The 21818-nt window shown below is 41.0% G+C and overlaps 1 protein-coding gene across 19 annotated transcripts in view; it reads right to left on the reverse strand.

Annotated features, from left to right (window-relative positions):
- Nucleotides 1–21818, reverse strand: part of LDB2 (LIM domain binding 2) — a 220156-nt gene that overhangs the window by 25092 nt on the left and 173246 nt on the right. For all 19 annotated transcript variants that reach the window (XM_027808144.2, XM_027808142.2, XM_027808145.2 and 16 more), the window contains one exon: nt 20496–20579. In XM_027808144.2, the coding sequence (XP_027663945.1) occupies nt 20496–20579 (84 nt within the window). The remainder of the gene's footprint in view (nt 1–20495; nt 20580–21818) is intronic.

Here is a 21818-nt window from a genome sequence, read left to right on the forward strand (position 1 = left end):
CCTGGTATCCCAATAAATTAGATACCAGATCATTCAACTGCCTTAGAACACGTGATGCGGTACCTTAACTTGGCCTCCCTTGCACTAATCTTCTGTGACATGAAATGACTAAGATCCATGCTCTCTCTTTCCCCATGTATGTAAAGAAGTGAGCTAAAAAGCAAATAGGAAAAAACAACCTTCTTAACCCTTCCCCTACTTCTGTTTTTCCTTCCCCAGCCTTCGACAAGCCCGTCCTGCAGTAGTAATTCCTGAGATGCACCAGCAACATCACAGGCTACTCGGTGTGGCTGACGTCTGGTCGCGGTGTGTGTCTTGATATGTCTGTGTTGAATTTCTGGGTTAGTTGTACAGATGAAATAGAAAAAGGAGAGAGCAATAACACACAATTGTTTCACAAAAAGAAACCTTTCAATGGTTGTCAAATTACTTAATCCGCAGACTACTTAGATGAATAACTGGGCTGCCAGCTGAAGACGAAACGTATTTTCTGGGAAGTCTTTCAAATGCATCCATTCATTTGAAGTTTTCAATAATAGCAATATTGAAAAAGGTCTGTGCGTGTATCGGTGCTACCAACTGCACTGCAGCACTGCTCTCAATGCCATTAACTGTGCGACTAAGGTTGTGCTTCAGCAGCACAGCAGCCCTGGTGTTAAAGCTCCTGGGTACCAGCGATGCAGACAGCTGTACTTGTAGAAATGAATTTGACCAGTTCAAATTTTTACAAAACATATTTGAGAGATTACTTTTGTATCAGCACACTTCATGCCATACAAGGAATCATCTGCCTGTTCCATTCCAGCACCGGATCAGGTATTGCCCAGCACGAAAGAATAAAGTCAGTCTAAACTCCACAACAGATGCTCTGTTCATATAACAGAAATTAATTTTGCTCCCATCTGATCCAGGCTAAATTTATATGGCTTGGTGATCCAGCGCACACGGATCCATTATTGATGGGTATGGAGCCACAGACTTACGGGTGTATTATGCTCCCAAATAAAATGGGTGAGGCTCATCCTCCCGCCTTCAGGGCGTGTGACAGCGCAGCGCTTGTGTGCACACAGCTCAACTCTGCCTGCTGCCAGCGGAGGGTAGCACAAACTGCATTTCTTACTGGGAACCATCCCCCACCCGAGCTGCTCTCAGAACAGTACCAAGATGCGGTCTGGGAGACTGCAAAGTGGCATGGGATAAACTGTCTGAGAGAACATGCCAGCAGCTCACCTGGGTGGACTTGTGTATGCCAGTTCTCCCATCGGTGCTGTAGCTCCGTTCAGTTTACCGGACCTGCAGCCAGGGTCTTACACCACAAATACTGTCTACGTCATGACCGCTACAGGTCTGGTGACAGGGAGGTCCTATTTGTTTTCCATGGTGAAGAGGAACAACGCAAATTGGACAGACCTACATTTCTGGATCAGGAGGACAAACTCTGTGATTGCTTGCAGATAGTACTGTCCTTACGTTACTGGTGCAGGCAGACAGTATGCGGTGGTCCTGGTGCTGCTGGGGACGGTGCAGTTGTGATTTCCAGAGTGACCACAATGTTTCTGTAGGCTCACAAGACAGTATCTGTCTCTGGAAACTCTGACCACAACAATTATGATTTGGCTTTTTATACTTAATTTATATGTAAAGAAATATATTTACAATTTACATCATCTTACGTGAGCAAGGCAATGTGAATTTTACTTCTGGCACACAGTAAATTGGATAATTTTGCCTATGCTAACGCATCAATTTTCTTCAGGCAGTTCAGTACTTTTAGAGAGCAAGGACAGATTTTGAACTTTTCTGCTAGTGTGATCACAGTAATGTATCCTCTGTCTTCAAAACAGCTTTTTAATGTGTTCCAGCCAGGACTGAAAATATCACACAACTCACAGAACAATCGTCAAATTCTCATTATCACCACTAGTGTCAGGAGAAGTCAGTTTTATGGGGAAGGAGTTACTGAGACCTTAAGATTCCTGCGGTGTTTTCTTCTTTTTTTTTCCTGAGAAAATAGCCTCCTGGTAGAGCCTGCAGCATCCAGAAAGACCTTCCAACGGTTCCCTGAACTACTCTATGTACCATCTATATAATAAGGAAACTAATAATTCCATAATTTGAAATGGGTACTGTGAGGATACTTTCTGCTCTTGCCAAACACCAGCTATGTCTCAGTGAAATGGAAGCCACCGGGCTCAGTTTGGCAGTAATTCAGTAAAATATAATGGCCTATGACATACACAAAGTCTGACTGGGATCTCTGCTGATGCCTTATGCCCTTTACACTACCTATCCATGGATCAATGATGCTTTTATGAGTAATTTTGAGGTGTTCTGATACTATAAGGACTGAAAATTAAACTATCTAAAAAATTAATACTTTCTACTGCATTTTTAAGGGATCTTTCTAATTTTTCCGATCATGTTCCAGAATATTGTCCTATTCAACAGAAAATTATTTTCCTTCCCCCCCCACCCCCCAAACCAGAATTTTTCAGGTCTTTAAAGTTGGGTCGGTATTTGCAGCTCTTGTGTCATTGCACGCAGGAAGCCATTTATCACCAAGTTCTGTGCAAATGCCTTTTGATTTCCACAGCCGTTATCTTTTGTGGCACAGATAATTAAGTGTAATTATTACCAATTAAATAAGCAACAATTCAATTACGTTTTTTATAGCAATTCATATTGGAAAAATTATATTGGAAAAACTATAACTTCCAATATTTAAACGGTCTTGATGAAGAGAAATAAACACATATTTTCAGCGGTTGAAATGGGTTGGTATAGGCTAATATGCCACATGACACTTCAGAGAGATGCACCAGCACTTCCCGGATACTGGGATCTTTTTTTCCTATATTACTGTTCCTGTTTGGCAATGCATAAATCCAATACCATCTTTTGAATAATACACATTTCACAATAGTATCTGAACAACTGAGTTTCTCAGGTTTTGATCATGTTTTAAAGGAAAGCATCCTGTAACATTATCGATCCAAGGAACAGCTGAAAGGATCCAAATGCCTACCACCCGCTCCGAGCGACACAACAGCTGCATCGTCTAAACCATCTAAAACACAGTCTGCGGCCGTGTCCTGGCACCTGTGTCCAAGCCCAAACTCGGCATGTACTCACTCACAGCATCGAAGCACATTTGAAAAAGCTGTGCTTATTCTCTGCATAATAACTTCCACACTTGTGTTTCCTATAGTTAAATATCAGTTCCTAGCTGAGGCTGAACTAGACTCCAGAGTAGATAATATTAAACTTCACAACCTTCCCCACTCCTAAAAATGGTAAATGAAAAAATCAGATCTCTGAGGTCTATGAAATGACATCATTCTTCCTTCCCTTTCCTGCATACAGACTTGTAAGCACCCAGATTTTTGTTTTCATAGCTTTCTGAAGCAATTTTCTTTTTCCAAATGCATTCCAACACACAGTCCCATGTGTCTACTATCCTTTCCCCTTCTGATACTTGGTTCAGCAGATGGTGCAAATGAACTGGCATATACAGTATTTGCTTAATCCTATGCTCCTTTGAATTGCTGTTTTGAGACTAATGCAGCTACTTTATTATTGTGAATTGTCTGCATTATGTCCTTGCCTATGTTGTTTGATTTATCTTGTTCTTCCCGGATGCTGCTGATGAAGAATCAGGCAGCTTGGAGAGCCCTTTAGTTAGCTCCACCAAAAGGTGGAAACTCTTGCTAAGAAAAGTCTAAGAGATGACACAAGGTACAAAGCACAGCCAGAGCCAGAGATTTCCAATCATTAGAAATACTCTGAGATTGAATGGGAAAAGTATGAGATCATTATGGCATGAGTCAATTGATCAAGACATGAGGATAAATTAGTCTGCAGACATCACTGACCAGCAAAGCTTTAGCAGGAATATGCTCTTTCAGACCCCTTGTTTTTAAGCTTTTAACTGGTTTGGCAGACTGCAAAAGAACCCTAGTCTTGGTGTTCTGGGAAGCAACACGGTATGTGCACCACAAAGTGAACGTTTAGGGTGTGGAGAACATGAATAATTATAGCAATACTTTTATATTCATTAGGTAGGCCACAGTTTCCCCAACCTTCAGCAATCTGTGGCTAAGTGGAGAAACGAGTTAAACATCTCTTGTTGAGAAACAAGAAGACTGCTTTATCCAACTGTAGAACCTGTGACTGAATGACCCACCCAATACTGAATAAGCTGCTACGTAGGAAAAATCCTGTTTCAGAGATGCTGGTACTAATTGGCTACCTTCTCTCCCTTCCCCCCCTCTCCCAGAAATGAAGGCCAGAAGAAATCATGTTGAAGCTTTAGGAAGGGACAGGATCCAATGGACACTCTACACTAAGGCTGCTGTTTCTTAGGTGGTAATGGCAGCTTAAGCAGCACCATGCAGTCCCCACTGCTGTGTGAGCCCAGCTATCTGTGTGGCTGTACAGCAAACCAGCGGGGGGAACAGAACTGTCCAAAAAATAACCAAGGGAATAGGCAGAATGTGGGCAGAAATGTGTGGCTGAATCTGGTGATGTGGGACAAATGCTGCTTAAAAACTGGTACAGATGGCCAATCCATGTGTGGGTTTCTGAAAGCAACTGGAGACGGTTCTCTGCTTGGTGACAGACAAAGGCATTTTTAGGACTGTGTTCTGAGCCAGATCCTTGCTGGCTTGCTTAAGGAAAGCTATCTTACTGAGCACTAATTACTGCTGATTATCTCGGCTCCCCAGAAAGGGTCATTTTGGAGCAGAGACTGATGGTACTGTGGAGGCTTGTGGCTCTCAGGTCCAGACTCAGAAGAGCTCTTGGGGATCACCCTTACTCCACTATGGCTGGGCTGCATAAGTATGATGACCTAACAGCTGGGGACCAAATCTCTTTGGCCAGAAGCCAGGACAGATGACAATGGAGAAAATTACATTTAGTTCTATATTGCATTTAAATTTCTTTTTACCTGTGTATGACTCTTCTAGTTTTCCCAGTAGCCAGGTATGGTGAAGAAGAGAATGGTTTTTAGAAGAACCATTTTCCTGATGGAATTCCAAAGAATGGTCATTTATCTGGCAAGCTGAGCTAAAGCAGTTTTTCTTCTTGTTGTGATAGAAGCTACCCCTGATCCTGGCAGAGTAGCAACACTGGGAATTCACCTTCATCAAAGGTCTGGTATTACAGGATCAAGTAAAGTGTTAGGGACATGTAAACAAACCAAAATGGTTGTTCAGCCATTTAAGATTCAAGAGACTATGTCAAAGTCCCTGAGCCTTGATCCTCTACAACCTCGTATTCTGCCTGATCCAGAGTTTAACACACCTCTGGGTTCATGCCAGGATGGGAAGAGACTGCAGCTGGGCACAGATAAGGTTAAATCCTTACTTTCCATGGTGATCATTTGTAATCCTCAAGTCTCTCTCATATGTGTTGAGAGCCAAGAAGGCAAATTAAAACAGGGTGGCCACTGGAGGAGCATGGCATCGCCCAGAATGCCAAGCTTCTTTCCCGGTCACTGGGAGTCACTGCGTGCACAACGCTGCGTCCGCTTGAAGGATCAAACCCCAGTGCCAATAACACTGACACCAGGCAAGTAATCAGGTTTACATAGCCCCTTACGTCTGGCAGAGGAAAGCCCGTCTTGTGGGCATGCCCACGTCAGAAGACCATTTTGTGAGGCATTCCTGGAACCTTCCCTCCTGCAGAAAGGTCAGCTTGTGTCTGGCTAGCAGGGCGGGCAGCACCCAGCGGAGTGCCAGCTCTGCTCAGCAACGGGGGCTCACCCTGCCAGCACAGCAGGGTCCCTCAGCCAGGCAGGCTGCCGTGTGTTTGTTGCAAGATGCGTAACAGGTCTAAATCAAACATTCAGGAAAGAATCTAAATCATGAATGCTCCCTACCATTTTATATGGGGAGATCAAGCAACACTCTCTGCTGCTCACAGAAGAAAAAATATACAGAAACTCTATCACAGTCTCTCGATAAGACTTTGAGCCACATAACAGCCTAACAGCAAAAGGAGGCACATTTTTTTTCCTATTCTTTTCCTTCTTATTGACTATAAAATAGCCCAAGGTCACCAATAAGCAAAATGAAGGCTCAAAATACCAACTCTATGTGCAGGCTTGAAACAAAAGTTAAAATTATATCAAATCAACAATAACTCATTCCCATGGTGTTCCACCTGCCCTCATTAGGTTATACAGAACAAATGTCAGAGATAACATTCAGGAAAAAGGTGTTCTTCTGATAAGGAAAATAGCTTTGTAGCAGTTCCTTTGGGGGGAAATAAATAGTCTTCCTTCCCTCCTTTTAAAAACAGACCAGCTGATCTATTGCTAGATTTGTGCAAAGTTTTGCACAACAAGGTCCTTAAACTGCTGTTATACTTCATTTGTGTCTTGGTAAAATAACATCATAAGGTCCCAAGATTATTATCTCGCAGTGATTTCCAGATAAGGCTTGCAGTTTACATGTACAAATACCTTTTTCCTAATTGCTAGCACTGCAAACTCTTGCTTGGAGTTTGAAAGTCAAGCTGCGTTCCTCCTGTCTCATACATCACCACAATAAAACACTACACTCAGTGCTTAACAATTCTGTTGTAAAGTGCGACAGAAAGCAGGAACCCCTCTAATCTTTGCTAGCTGCATGACTTTGCAGCCCTAACAAAAGAAACCAAAGAGTAAAGTTTTACTTTACACAGGCACACAAGGACCAGAGGTATTCGAGAAGAAGGTGGCATTTTTTTTTTTTTTTTTTTTTTAGATTGTAGTCCCATTTTGTGGACCCAGGTACGCACTTCCAAGTGTTACAGGTTCTCCACAGCACCCAGGAGCTGTCCTCACATCCTGGAACAAGTTGGGCACGTTGATGCTTGTCCATTACACACCCATCTCCAGGCAGCTGGCCTCTTCCAGAAAGGTAAGTAAAGGTGTTTCTGTCACTACTAGAAGTGCATATGGGATGGGAATAAAAAGAGACTGCCATTTCTTCTGCTAGCTGTCAGAGCAAATTGTTATCACCAGCTGTGATCCCAGTATGCAGGAGAACAACAGTAGCATTTTCCTGTGACAGAACGAATAGGTACACACAAGCACGCATTTCTGTTAATGCAGAAAAAAAAATGAATGAAACTGTGGTACTGGTATCAGGCTACAAATAGAAGAACTGGTCTTCAAGCTCATTCTCGGTACGTGACTGTGGTCGTACCACTAAATGCAACATCAGGGGAAAAAAAAAAAGATCCACAAGTACCTACATTTAAACATCCAACTCCAAGAGTATGAGCCATAGAAGTCCTACTGAGGTGCCTGTGTTTCACCTGCTTTGGTTGGGGTGAGCCTTGGCACATACTCAAACAATTCAGAATTCACAAAACAGCGAGCTTTGAGCCCCCTGAAGCCACAGCGACCCTGGTAAACTAGATGTGCCGGTGCTGTTCTCTGGCAGTGAGGCCGACTGGCTGGTAATGTCCCACCTTCCTAATGTTAAGCCTTCTCATGCACCAGGCTGGGAGACCACATATAAATTGCCTTCCAGCAATGGACTCTATATCATGCCAAATCCTAAACTGTGCCCAGGAATTTATTATTTTAGAGTCAGCAAAGCAGGCCAGGGACAGCTCTAATGATATAGACCTTGCATTCAGGTACCCAAGAACATCACTAGATGCTATTTAATACTGGAGGATGGAGATAACCCAACAGTTTTGAACAGACAACTGAGCTCTAAGTGTGACAGACCTGGATGGCTCAAGTACGCAGTTGGGTACACAGAAGAGCAGTCACTGGCACCTTCGCTGTAATCTGCCGTTCAGTGGCTCTTCAATAAAAAAATCATGAATCCCGAGAGCAAGGACCGGAGCACCGAAGTCCTCATTCTTAGTCAGCCACTCTCCCTGTCAGCTGGGACAATCTGGTTCCTTTTTGTACTCTCCTTTGTGGCCCAGGGAGCCGTGCCCTCCCAGTTGCACTGTGGCCCAGTTCCAATAGATCGCTCACAGCACGCGCTGGTTTTTTAGCCTGTTCATGATGCATCAGCACGTGAGGCTTTGAACTCCCTCGGGTTAAGCAGCACATTGACCCATACGTCAAGACTTCTGGGCGAGGGTTCTGGAATACCAGATAAAGCCAGGCATCACTTACCACCTCCAACGCTGTGCTGTAAAAATATAAGAGTGGCCGGCTGAAACCGGCATAGCACAGATGCCTGCGGTATCCCAAGCAATGACCTCCAGCCAAAGATGAAGCCTGTAGCTGAAGGCTGCAGAGAAGACCCTAAATCTGACTGTGGCTTTATGTCCTGAGCATCCTAAAGGTCCTCGCCTGTGCAATAGGTATAGTGGCTTTTATAATAATATTGCCAGAGCAAAAAATTAAAAATCGCAAAAAAGATCAGGTACTATGATGATGGGAGTGCAGGTAGATCTAGATTTTCAGAGTCCACAGAAAATGTGAGAAGGCATAACGAAATTCATTATAGGAAATGGCTTTACTATGCTAGAACTTTCAGGCATGTTTTCAATGATGTCATGGACATATACTTTAGTAAATGTATGTGGATGAACTTTTTTCCCCTCTTCATAATTATTTCTATTTTATAATAGCCACAAGAGCCTGCAGGCAATGTATTTTCTTGCACTTTCTGGACGGCTGAAGTCATTTGGTTTTCCTGATGCTATGCAATTCATTCAAGGTGTTTAATACTGATAACCAACCACAGATGCACTCCCTGGACTTTCCCATTGCATCAGTAACACACCGACTAAAATGGCTAACTAATACAGGCATTTTTTTTCCAACTAAAACTGGGAGAAACACAGAATTTTATATTCACATAAAAATATCTATATGATAAGCAAAAAACAAAACAGTCATCATAGATTAATACCTTCTGGGTTTTGTTTAATTTTTTTGAGCACTCCCAAGTGGGAGGTTGACTTGTTCATCACCAAAGACATTTTCTGCACAATCACAATTTCTATGATATTCTATAGATTCATACAGCCTTATTTATTAAAACAGAGTTGAGTGTTATTAAATGCATGTTTCTGACAGCCCCTGCAGATATGAATAAAGTAGCTAATGAGAAGAAAAACTGCCTTATTCCCAAGGCAGAGATCATCTTTAAGCTAGTTTGCGATGACAAATGGTTGTTTTCACCTTTATATATATCACCTTCCACGATTACACATATAGATGAATAGCTTTTTGGACTGTATCCATAACTAGCCTCAGACACTGTCTCAAGACTTTCATTCCAGCCTTACTAGTAGGAAGCTGAGCAAAGATGAACTGTATTAATTGTTTGGGAAAGCGTATGTTTACGTGCCTAAAATAAATGAGTGTGAGCAAAATTCAAGCAGCTCACCTTTTAAAAGCTTTGTAGTTTCAAAAGCAGGCTTGAAGAATATTAAGTGCATGTACTTTTCCTCTAGTTTTTTTCCCCCTGCTTTGGACTGATATTTTGATAACTGGTATCAACAACCCTCTTGCAGTTGATATCCTCTGAAGTTCTTTCTAATCTAATTCTTGTCCAGACAGAAACTATAAAAGAAAATAAAAACTTTGAATAATGAAATCAAACACTGGATGTTAAAAATGTAAGCTCCCTTTAGGTTTGTGTGAGAATATAAATGATACATCCATCTTGAGAAGTACTAAGCAGCCACAACTTCCATTTAAACAAAGGCATTATTAAGGACCAATAACTGCCTTCATAGCAGGTGTCAAACAAGGCTGCTTTTGTCTTGAAACTCACTTAAAGGAAATTAAGAGAAAAAAAGCCTAAAACATCAATCCAAACCAATCAGTGTTAAAAAAGTATTTCGTTTTCTATTTTGACCCTTCCCATGATTACTCTGGTGTTCTGTCCTCCTCAAGGAAATGGTCTTCAGCAGAATTTGGTGCATGAAACGTGGGAAGACAGTGTAAGCAGAGAAGTGAGAGCATCTTCATAGACAGCATCCTTCTCAAGCCCCCGGGGGGGGGGCTTTGTCTCATGTGGGCAGATTTTGTTTCTGCTGGTTTTCCTCTTGCTTCATGTATTTCTAATCCCTGGTGCAGTAGTCAGTGAAAAAGAAAAAGAAAGCTCTTGAAGCTTCTGTGGTCCTTTTTTTTTTGTGTGTGTGTGTAGAAGGGAGGCACCTTTTGCCTTTAAACTGTGTTCATACTCAGAAGCGTTGAGCAGTGCACGGCTGCTCCCTGTGGTCTCAGCAGAACTGGGCTGACTGGCAGAGGCTTGGGGCAAGCCTTGGAGGTCAGAATATGACAGTGTTCATGTGTCCTTTGCTGCTGTGAAGTTCACTGATTAATCTGATAGCATTTGTACCTTGTATTTCTAAAGGTAATGAAATATATAAATACCACACGAGAAGATTACGTCACTTCGGAGAAAGGCCACTACTTTCTGAGATGTTGTTGCAGTTTGTATACTTGTGCAATTGAAAGCAGAATTTTTCCTTCCCATTTATTATAGCAACAGGAAGCTTACTTTAGGTAGCAAGGTGGCCCACAGTGGGAATCTAAATATTAATATAAGACTAAAGGAACCAACCTATTCTTATACTAAAATAGAAAGAATTTGAAGAAGCTGAGAAAAAAAAAAAAGAGACCAGATGGTCTTCAAGATACAATTAGCCCCCAAGAAGGTATACAAAAGAAACAAAAAGTGTCATGAATATGATTTTGGTGATAACACTGAAAGACTCCAAGAATATACATTTTGTTCCGAATAATTTTTCATTCTCCTTACACTGTTAACTATCATAATGAGCAAGCTGTATTTCATGTTCTGTTTCTTACTGCAATTATTTTCATAAAATTAATTCATTTTTAAAATTACATTGTTCAAGGGCACTTAGAAATAGAATATATGATATTCTCTCCTTTCTATGGCTGAGCATTTCATCTTACACACCGGGAAAAAAAATCAGTAAGGCATCCAAGGATACATTGGAATACCACAGTGATATTGGGAGAGTTATAAAAGACAGACTTGCTATTAAATAGACTATAATATTTCAAGTGACACTATAGCTCTAATACATCTTGTCAGAAGCTAATCAGTGGAAAGGTCCAGTGTAGTGTTTAGAAAATTGAAACTTTACTTCCTTCTTTTGCATATCACTATCAGATTATTCCATTTTATATTTCATTGCGTTGATTGGGAAGCCTCTAGAAAGAAGCCTCTGCCTTCTTGTAGACCTGGAATCTACATTACGTTGTGGGATGAGGAGTGGTAATATACCTGATGAAGCTGGTGCAGCGAAGTACCAGCGTGAGACAAGGTCCACTCCGGGGGGGTGCTGCGATCTCTACCTAATCACCGCACCATTTTGTTTAGACAGTTTTGTGTTTGCCTTGGAGCTTTTGATCCAGCACAGCGGGGTCTAGTCCTGTTTTATAAATAAGATGCTATGAAATCTAGTCTAGGAAATATGGCTGTGGGTTTTTTTCATGTGCCTCACACTTTACGTAAAATCATCTTATCTGGGGTAGAAATGGTGCACAGTCCTTTAATTAAATCAGTGCTAAGTTTTGCCTGAATGATTAATAAAATGAGAAAATTCTCTGTCTTACTATGAAAGCTCTATTCTTTTGTATTCCTTTATTCTCTTCTATTACTAAACCCTTTCTTCAAATCAGATCCCCCAAGCTGATATTTGTTCCTTTGGGCTCACCTAAGGACTATAATCTGTGGCTAAATCAAGATAATTTTCATTTGTCACAAAACTCCAAAACAAAACAACAACAAAAAATGCAATAAAAATAACCATTTGTTGTTGTTGTTCATGAAGCATGGCATTTTCATGGCTAAAATTGCCCAAGGGAATGGAGAAATTAATTTCAGTACGTTGGATTTTATAGGAATGAAAGTCCTCTGAATAAATGAAAAACTATGAGATGACATTTGGATCAAAGGAGGTACATCCATTGACTTTAATGGATGTTGAACTGGACCTTTGATTATTAAAACTGCCTTATTATGAAGTAACGGTGAGGCAGCAGCACGGACTACAAAGGGTAACAAGGTCCAGGATCAAGGAAGCAATTTGGAGTAGGGAGGAATATTCAATATAGCACAGTTTTCTAGCTGTGCAGAACATTACATCCTATGGGTGTGTTTACCTTAGGCAAGGTAAACACAAACCCATGGGCTTCTGTTTATTAATTTAATACACCTGTCGATGGTTCTGTTACCATGACCAGAAGGCATGCTTAGAAACCAAAAGTGATATACAGATTTGCACATTAACGACCACCAGATAAACACTGATATCCATACACATGTACATACAGCAGTGAAAAAGTTTACTGAAGTTTTCTAATAGGCTAGTGCAAATGGAGAACATTTGCAATTAATTGGTAAATTACTAAACAGTATGGTTCATAGGATACCTACAAAAATGTGCATTCCATCTATATCCATATGTACATATATAGAGATATAATTTTATTTTTCACTCAGAACCAGTGCAATAAATCAACCTTTTCATCTTTCTGTTTATTTTGTTTTCAATTCAAGTTTTGTAAATGATGGTAATCTGGTATGAGCAAGAGTCTACTCTAAATTGTTCCACTGAAAGTCAGTAGTAACTCTACTGAAGTGAATAAATTTATAGCAGTGTGAAGCCATAATAGGTCAGACAACACTATAATGTTCCCAGATACAAAAGCAAGAAAGGGAAATTTACATTTTAGGATCTGTAGGATTCCCCAGCACTTTCTTGTCTTCTCCTTTCAGTGCTGGCAAGTTCAGAGATGAGGTCCAACTTCAAGACAGATGCCAGCTGATATGAATCCATACTGCTGCTCGCTTCCCTGCCCAGCCCAAGTAGCACTCAGGGAGCTATTAAGGATGGTCGTCATTTGGGTGGAAAGGACTAGATTAGCGTTTTCATCAGACCAGTCTTCTGACCCAGCTCTGACTGTGCTTGCACCAGTACAAGGGAGGTGACTGGAAGGCGAATTTAGCCGTGTATGTGCCAGTCTCCCAAACCCACAGAAACCCAGGACTATTATTCACTTTTTAAATCCTCACTCTATTTTACTGTTTAGAGTCAGGTTTTAGGGTTTCTGTTGTGAATATAACATGGTGAGATTACAGACGAAAAAAGTGGGAGTACACATACGGTCAGACTGAGTGACAGAGTGAGGAGGCATCCTCCATACAGACAAGGATCAGGGCATCGCAGAAGAAAGATGTAAGATTTTCAGAAACATTCTAGAAATAGGATCAAACTCAAGAACCCAAAGCAAGCCTCCAACATATATAGACATGGAAGAGCCAAACAATCTTGAGACGCATCAAAGATGATCTCTCCAGCAGAGATGGGTAAGCAGTAATGCTGTTTTACCTACATAAAGAGTGGCAAAGGAAGGGGAAGGGACAAGCAGGCTAACTAGTACAATTAACTACATACATAAAATTATTAAAAAAGATTATATGACCTGGTTGCTCGCAATATCACAATAAATAGACTCATGAAATAATCTTTCTGAAGATTAAAAACATGGGGGTGGGGGGTGGGGGTGTTATAGGATTAATTTTCCCGAGCAGACCATAGGGCTGCCATAAGCTTTCCACAGTGAATACTTCAGGTTCCAAGATAACTGCTTCCAAGAACAAAGATCTGAACCACCAGCTTTGCATTAAAGCCTATTTCTTGACCTCTTCTGAGCACCCACCCCTCCCTGCATAACAATTTGCACCAAACACCCATGGATATTCAATATTAAACAACTAATTAGTATTTCTGCCATTTTCATTGCTTTGAACACGAAGCTGGTTTTGGCGTTTTCAGGTCTTCATACAAATCACACCTCTGCAGCTCTTATTCCTAAACTTAATTAATAGTTATTATTATTTATGACTGCACTGCATACTAGTCCAAGCTTTAATTTGGTCTTCTAAAAAGAGAGCCTGTGGCTGTGCTTTTGGACTTTTTTTCTTCATCTTTTTTCTTTTCTGAAATAACATGATTAGTTCAAATCTTGTAGCTTGTTTTTATATGGCTAGTGCTTTGTCTTTGTCTCTCTCTTTCTCCCTTTTATCCTTCTGACTTTTTTATTTTTAAACTGCTCTAACCTAACTTCATTCCGATTTCTTAGTCATGGATGCTTCAAGGACTCTTACCACTGATTATCATCCTTCCATTCCCATTAGTCCAGACCTTAATTTTATTTTGAAGGTCATATGGTCTGTATGTCCAGTGGGCACGGTAGCTGGCTTGTGTTCATACACAATATATTTTTCTCCTTAACTGATACTCATGAGCCTGGTAGTGCCTTTTGTATGAATACTGACCATTACTATCTCCAGAATACTGATAAAAATTGCCATTTCTGCTAAAATCCCAATTCGATCTCTAATCCTTTGCACTTTATTCCCATTCCCCGTTTTTCACTGACTTCTGAAATACCTGCTATCCACAGACAATAAAATCTGTTTGTGAGCCATAAGAAGCAGAAGTGGTCACTACTGTACCGGCTCACTGTACTCTCCAAAGGCTGGTTTGAAATTACTATCTGATTTTTTTAAATGCTGTTGGGTTTTCTCCATCTTTGTTGCTTCTCATGTGTCACAATGGGACACAATTTTCCCATCAAGAAAACAATTCATTTGTTTTAATAAAATAGAGATCAATGGATGCAAAGTCCACCACTATTATTAACAATATGAATGCTGTCTTTCCAACCCACGTCCTATCCAGGGATTGCTTCAGATTCAGTCCTCTCTTCAGAACATTTCTAAGTTGGTGGTTCATTCCCTACCTTTCCCATCTTCCGCAACTCTCCCATCCCTGCTCCCTTGTTCCACCCACTCCACCCTGACCACTTGTTTTTTAAAATTTTTGCTGTATTGTTTTCTCTGATCTTTCCTGCTTATGATGGCCTAACTCTTAATATAACTATTTTGTGACGTTGTGTCGTTATTTAAAAAAGGGAAAAGCTAACATTTGACTGTATGAGCTGTTGCAGAGTACATTTCTTCTCATTTATTATTCTGAAAGTAACATAACACTGTCTATAAAGCATTAGACGCATAAAAGAGAGGAACAAAACCCACTGTGATCGTTACTAGAATAAATGCTAAGAAATTACATTAGCAGAAATCCTTGGCAGAATCAGCTAATTATAGTTGGCACAGATAGATTACAGTTAGCCAGCTAATAGTTATCTGAATCCTTCTGTGAGAACCCTCTGACTTTGAATGCATTTTCCTGGGGAAAGCTGCCCCAAGCTGAATTGGTTTAGGCTGAAAAATTCCATCATTCATAGGACTAAAGTCTAAAACAATGCTGTGTCTGCTTTCAGCATCTCCAGTTCTGATGTTTCTTTAGAATTTTGACAGCTTTCATAGGAAAAGCTCCAGAATGACTATGTGATCCAAACCTCCTCCTTTGAGTGAATCCTTAATAGAACCTCTTCTTAACAACCATTAGGATACAGCAACTCGCTACATACATGATCATAAACTGTTTCCCTAGCATCTCCCATTCAGTGCACAGCACAAGGTAAATGAAGTCGCTGCGTGTAGGACTTCATTCATATCTACTGAAGACCTGGAAATGGGGCAGAAGCATGAAACTGCAAAACAAGAAGGGATGAACTTAGAGTAACCCAATACTGCTTTATCAAACTGCCCCTGCCCCCAATCTCTACTGGGGTACTAAGCCATGGAAAAAGCATTTTCACCAGCATGTTCCTAGAAACACCATCCGCTCATTTTCCAACTACATAGCTAGCCCGAGACAACAGACTGCATCCAACAGCAATAATTTTGTTGTTAGTATATGAGGCGAGATTAAATTCCAAGTGTGCTGCAAAACCAGACCCTTGCTTTCTCAGAATGGCCACCTCCCCTTAGCTGACCCCTCGGAGTGCCCCAGTGCTCATCCGTGTGCCTCGATGCCACACATGCACACTGGGAATGGCAATGCCTCTTCAGCTGGTAGGTGCTACGCAGCCGCTAACATTTGCAACTGAGATACGAGCATGCCGCTGTAGCAAAGCCTACAAGGAAATGAGTAGCACTGGAGCACTTGCTGATGAGTGAGGACCAGTCATCCCGTGCACTGCATGCATTGGGGAGCCTGTAGGAAACACAGTGCATGATGAGGCAGTTCAAAGGTGTTGGCATAATGTAACTCACAAAGCGAAATGAATTCATGTTCCATGGGCGACTATAAATGCAGTGTTTCCCTTCCCCTGAGTACCTGACTTTGCATCCTTCACATGCTTGCATGTAATCTTTCTGCTTCTTCACTGAAGCTACACAAACAGCTGTAAAATATTGACCAGATAGCTGCCACGAACTGTTATGTACTAGAGGCAAAACAGCCCCCAAATAATTTGAGTTCATATCCTTCCCATGGATGAAACCATATTAAGAAAAGCAAATTTCCCTGTGCATTAAAGGAAGCTGTTGCATGCATATCTATTTTGCATGTGCAAAAGAAAATTTTGCATACACAATGGGTATATATACAAATGGCTTCTGATTACAATGTAAGCATTGCCTTTAGAAAATTGTGTTCCATTAAATAATTCACGTTATCCTTCCAGCAAAAGAAATCCAAAAGTGTCTGGCGAGGAGCTAAATTAGTGAAAGCGGGGATTCTGAAAATACTGTCCTCTGTGTTGCAACAGTAACACTTCATTATTGGTTTACACAGAAAACAAACAAATTGGGTAATTTGCAGCACAGATAAGCCTCGGTTAAAATAGCTGTACAGGATGCAAGGGGAAATGGGAGTGTGCATCCCCATGCCCAGATACCTCTCCTGACCCAGAGCGGGAGGGCTCTGCCACACAAACTTCCACTCTGCAAAGGGCAGGTGCCGATTCAGCTCATGAAGGCAATGAGCTGGCGAGCAGAGCAGAGCACAGCCTGGGGAGGACGCAACAGCTGCACCTGGGGAAGAGCTCTCAGAATTCCCTCCAGCCCAGCCAGAAAGCAAAGGCAAATTTTGAAAACCAGCTGGGCCAGGTACAAGTGTATTTCAAGGCTCAGGCCAGGTAGTCCTGCCTAACTGACAGTAGAGGCTGGTTTTTTTATAATGTCAGAAATTTTGAGAGAATAATTCATTTTATAGAAGGCAGTAAGAAATGTTTGAGCTACAAATTGTGAATAGTGCTGCTGGTATAAAGCGACTGTTTTTAGAGTGCATTCAAATCCATTACACATTGAAGATCTAAATAAAATAGCTAAGCAACTAGAAAATGACATGGAAAAAAATAAGGTAATGTGTGAGGACTGAATTATTGTAGCTCAGTGGAAACTGTTGCTCTGAGTGTTATCTCAACCTTCAAACTCCGTACAGGTTTCCTGTTTGTTCCTAACTCGTACCGACTGAGACTAGGGTGTAGGTCTTGGGCCTTATTGTCTGATAGTTCGCAATATCTACTACTTGATGACTTGATAAGAAATTACATTTTCAAAAGCTTGACATTAATTTAAAACACACAAGGTTTTGCTCATTATTTGTGAAACATTATTCCTGTTCAAGTCCTAGTCAGCAGCTACAGCAAAGTATGCTGACCCCATTGATGAGGTAATCAATTATGCTGGAACAAAACAAACGGCAAACTAGAAGGAAGGGAAGCCTATGGTTTTATAAGAGCCAGAGAAAACAGAGAGAAAGAGCATTTGGCAAATGACACAGGACAAAACATTTCATCTCTAGGTTCCAAGATGATATATTTTGAATTTGCATTAAATATGATTTACAAAATTAATGTTCTTCTATGCTGGACCACTTTACTGGGAGTGAATGAAGACAAACCAGGGCATACATCCAAAGCTGTGGTTCCACAAGCATGTGGCACTCTGGAATGGAGGTTTACATGCCAGCAGCTGCAATTATCCCAACTAGCAATGATTTAGCATTCTGTGATGTCTAGAGCATAAAAAAACATATATATGTTATTGTGATATATACCTTTATATCACAACCATCTGAAATTCAGGTTTAAATTCTGCCTTTAAAGAGACTGCAGCACAGCTTGTTGCTGTGTGCACGTTGGAGAATAAAAATGATTAATTCTGCCTATCAGTGAAGTTTTTGCTTATAAGTATCACAAGGCTTTGCTGCGTGCAGCAGAAAAAAAATTAAAATCATTTTTATGCTTAGTTTCAAATCCTTATTTAAAACCATGTAACAGTGCTAATTACTAAACATTGAGACGACTGAATAAAATATCATAAAATGCTGACTTAAAAATCAACCACAAAACACCTTAAACCTACAAGCATTTACCACATTTTTTTAGTGCATGATTTTACAATCCTGAGTTCAGAAAAGATTTTCATGTTAAAGTTAACAGAAGAAAGTAATTAGGGAAGAAGTAAATCAAAATGGAATATATCATGTAATATGAGCTCCCATGATGAGCTGAACATCTGAAAAAAGGAGCAGAATGATCAATTCCTCACTGCAAGAAAGAGACACAGAAAGATTGGCTTGGGAAAAAACAAAAAATTTCCTTTTGGAATCACCACAGCGGGAGCCAGAGGAAGCTTTGCACCCAGAGACCTAATGTTGTCTGTTAAGCTAACAAAACTAGTCTGGAAGAAGGAAAAAAGTAAGACTACATCTTTTCATCCCCTTCCACTTCACTGCTCATCTCCCTAGTGCTTATCTTGATCCCGGTTTTCTTTTTCCGAAGATTTTTTTTCTCCCTCCCCTGCTTCCTTTCTTGCTTGTTTTCGACGCTGACAGGGGGAGCAGCATGGGTGCATGATGCCAGCTGCCTCCGAACAGGGACCCTGCCTTTCTCATTTGCATCGTTACATTCAGCAATTACAGAATGTACCAGGAAGGACCCAGAAGGGGTCAGTGACAAAGATAGCACTGCAAATTCAGCACAGCCCTCCTAGCCCTGCGGAGGATGGGTACTGCGGCCGGCGTGGGGCCAGTCCAGTGGTGTGTCCAGTCATGCTAAAGGAATCAAAGATCTCAAAAACAGGGCAATGCCTTGTGCCACAGGACAATTTGGAAAGAAAACATGGGAATAGCCTACCTAAGCCATCTGCTTCCTACCCATTTTTCCATAAGGGTGCAATGCAAAACTTGACATGACTGAGAAGGAATCCCCAGTGGGAATTTCTGGAGAACACGCTCTAGGATGCCTCACCATGAGACAATGGCAGCACAGCTATGGGAGCGTTGCCGAAGCACAACGGTCACTCTCTAGACCAAACCACAGACTAAAATAACCATGCGAATACAATATGCACAACACAGACATATTATCTTTGAATTTATACATGGAAAAAATCTAATGTAATGTATTGTTCCTCGGAGGTTTTATGCCATATTCTTTCCATTATGCCACTGCAGACCTGCCCTGCCCAACTCAGACTATAATACGAACTTATAAGACTATATAACTTTTACGCTAACACCACATAAGCCACAATCAGCAACGTCTTATCATATTGCAAGAGTAAGTGCAACTACAGGCTGTCTATAAGCTGTAGTGACACAGTGAGAGAGATGTCACCACACATCTCAGTCTTGCACACTGTCTCCCCTGCCAGTTCAAGACAGTCTGGGGGTAGGAACCTATCCATAGGGATGGCATTACAAGGTTCATAGACCCAAAAGAAGTGCAGCTAAATACACACTGTCAGGTACAGCTCTATGTTGGGCTGAAAATAACTGCATTTTCTAATGTTCTTGTTATCTTATAAAAGCATCTTGAATAATTACTCACACAATTAAAAGGAATAAGATCAGATATTCTTGGCCAAGTTAGTCATTGAGCAATTTGCCTTCATTTTATCTACTAATGTCATATCTAGAAATAAAAATCTGAATTGTAACCTTGAAATATGAACTCTGCAAACCCATATTTCGGCATATGCGTTGTATGCACACACCAAGGAATACTTTGAAAAATAAAAATAAGATCCCAAACTTTGAACGCATTTTAGGGGTCAAAAAGCAGTGGGAACAAATGCATTATTTAATCATAAAACCCCCACTTGATTCAGTGCAAGGCTGCGGAGGCAGCTCAGGCTCCCAGAGGCAGGCAAGGTGAGGACTGCTTTGAGGGACGGCCACAGAAAGGGCTGAGCTGAGCTCTCCCTCAGCCCTGCCTCTGCCTGGGAGAGGTGGGAGGTGGAAGAGCTGGAGAAGACTGGCAGCTCTGAACAAGAGTGTGCAGCCATTGCCTCAGAGAAGCAGAGGAGAGGAAATGAAGGGGAGCTTCTCACTTCCAAAAAATGAAGCCATTATTCAAAACTGAGAAGAAAGACTGTTAGAAAACAGGGGTTATTCTCACATTGCTTTGACTCCGTGATAATATTCTTCCCCTTATTAATGGCACAGTTTTAGCAGCTACATCTTTATTACAGTCTCTGCATTTCTCCTTCACCCTCATTATGGGTTAGGTCTATTTCTTACCTGACCGACACAGGCTCCACACTCCTTACCTTGACTCAAAGCTAGCAGTAACTTTTAAAAAATGCTCACAATAATAATCAGCTATGGAGTATGCTTACCCTGAGGTAGTTGAGGGTGAAGTTTGTCAGACCCATCCGAGTGATGTTTTTGGACAGCTGCTCCAGCACCTGAGGGTCTTGTGCCTAAACAGAGACAAAAAAAGAATTTTCACTTTGTTTTTTGTTTGTTTTTCTCAACATACTTGGTGGAATGCAAAGAGGGTTCTCTGAAAAGCGGTGCCACTCCTATGGAAAAATTACACATAGATGCTGAATTTGTGTAATAAGCTACAGAGTTCTGTTTGCATAGGAAAAATGTAAAAAGTTCTGAAATTGGAGCAGAATAAAGACTGCTTTCCAGTAACTTCCTCTGTCCTTGTCCATTCAAAAGGTAGACCTAGGAGGTCTAGTCATGGACAGGGGTGCAAATGAGCAGGGCCCCACCAAAGAGCTTCCTGAAGGACCACAGTACATTTGGAGCCTTCCACTTGTTGGCTGGGAGTCCCAGGAAACTAAGCAGATAAAGGCAGGAACAAAAAGGGTATTGCCTTCTTTTTAGGGAGAAGAAACCAAAGCAGAAAGAAATCATCAAGGCACCTTCAGTGGAGCTGATCGTGTAAATAGCATTAAGCACAGACTAGAGAACCCTTCTGGTCCAAGTTATTTTCCCAGAATTAAACAGGAAAAATGCAAGTACAGTCCTTCTCTAACCCTAGCCAGAAGCTTTACCTGTGAGACCAGCCTTTTAAAATGAGATCAATCTCATTACTGAAATTAGTACCTGCTGGTTGCTGGCTAACCTGCTTCCACTCTCTTTGAATTTCAGCAGCCCCCTAAATACATAATGTTGCTCATGGCTATCCTTGTTGTCCCTTAATGGGATACTGCTGAAGAGTTCAGAAGATCAGACCTCTAAAGTAAAAGATAACCCTGGGAGAGAAATGGTAGGGCAGGTTTTCAAAGGTATTTTTCTCAGGCCTTTAAGAGCATTTTCAAAAAGGTCCAGGCTTCTTAAGTTATTTGAAATCTAAGTAACTTGATGTCAAAACACAGGTATGTATTTGGGCTTGTGTTCTTACCCTCTATAAAACCATAGTCCTGCAATTACTCCTGTATGTGGAGCACTACTACTTGAAATGCTTCTACATTGTTGAACGGGGAGTGGTAATAAGGCTCTGTCCTTTGTTTCTCTGCAGTGGTTTACCTTATAATATTTTGACTTCAAATTGTAGAATATTTACTTTTGTGTGCATTTTCATTCAATTGCAAGTCTTGAAATGTGAAGAAAAAGAAGAGCTGGATTAAAATTCTGAAGGTTTCTAAGTAAATATACGGTAATTACTTATTTTCTGTCTCATGCAAAGGTATAATGTTTGTTTCATT

Source organism: Falco cherrug, chromosome 1 (genome assembly GCF_023634085.1).
Source record: "Falco cherrug isolate bFalChe1 chromosome 1, bFalChe1.pri, whole genome shotgun sequence".
Lineage (NCBI taxonomy): Eukaryota > Metazoa > Chordata > Aves > Falconiformes > Falconidae > Falco > Falco cherrug.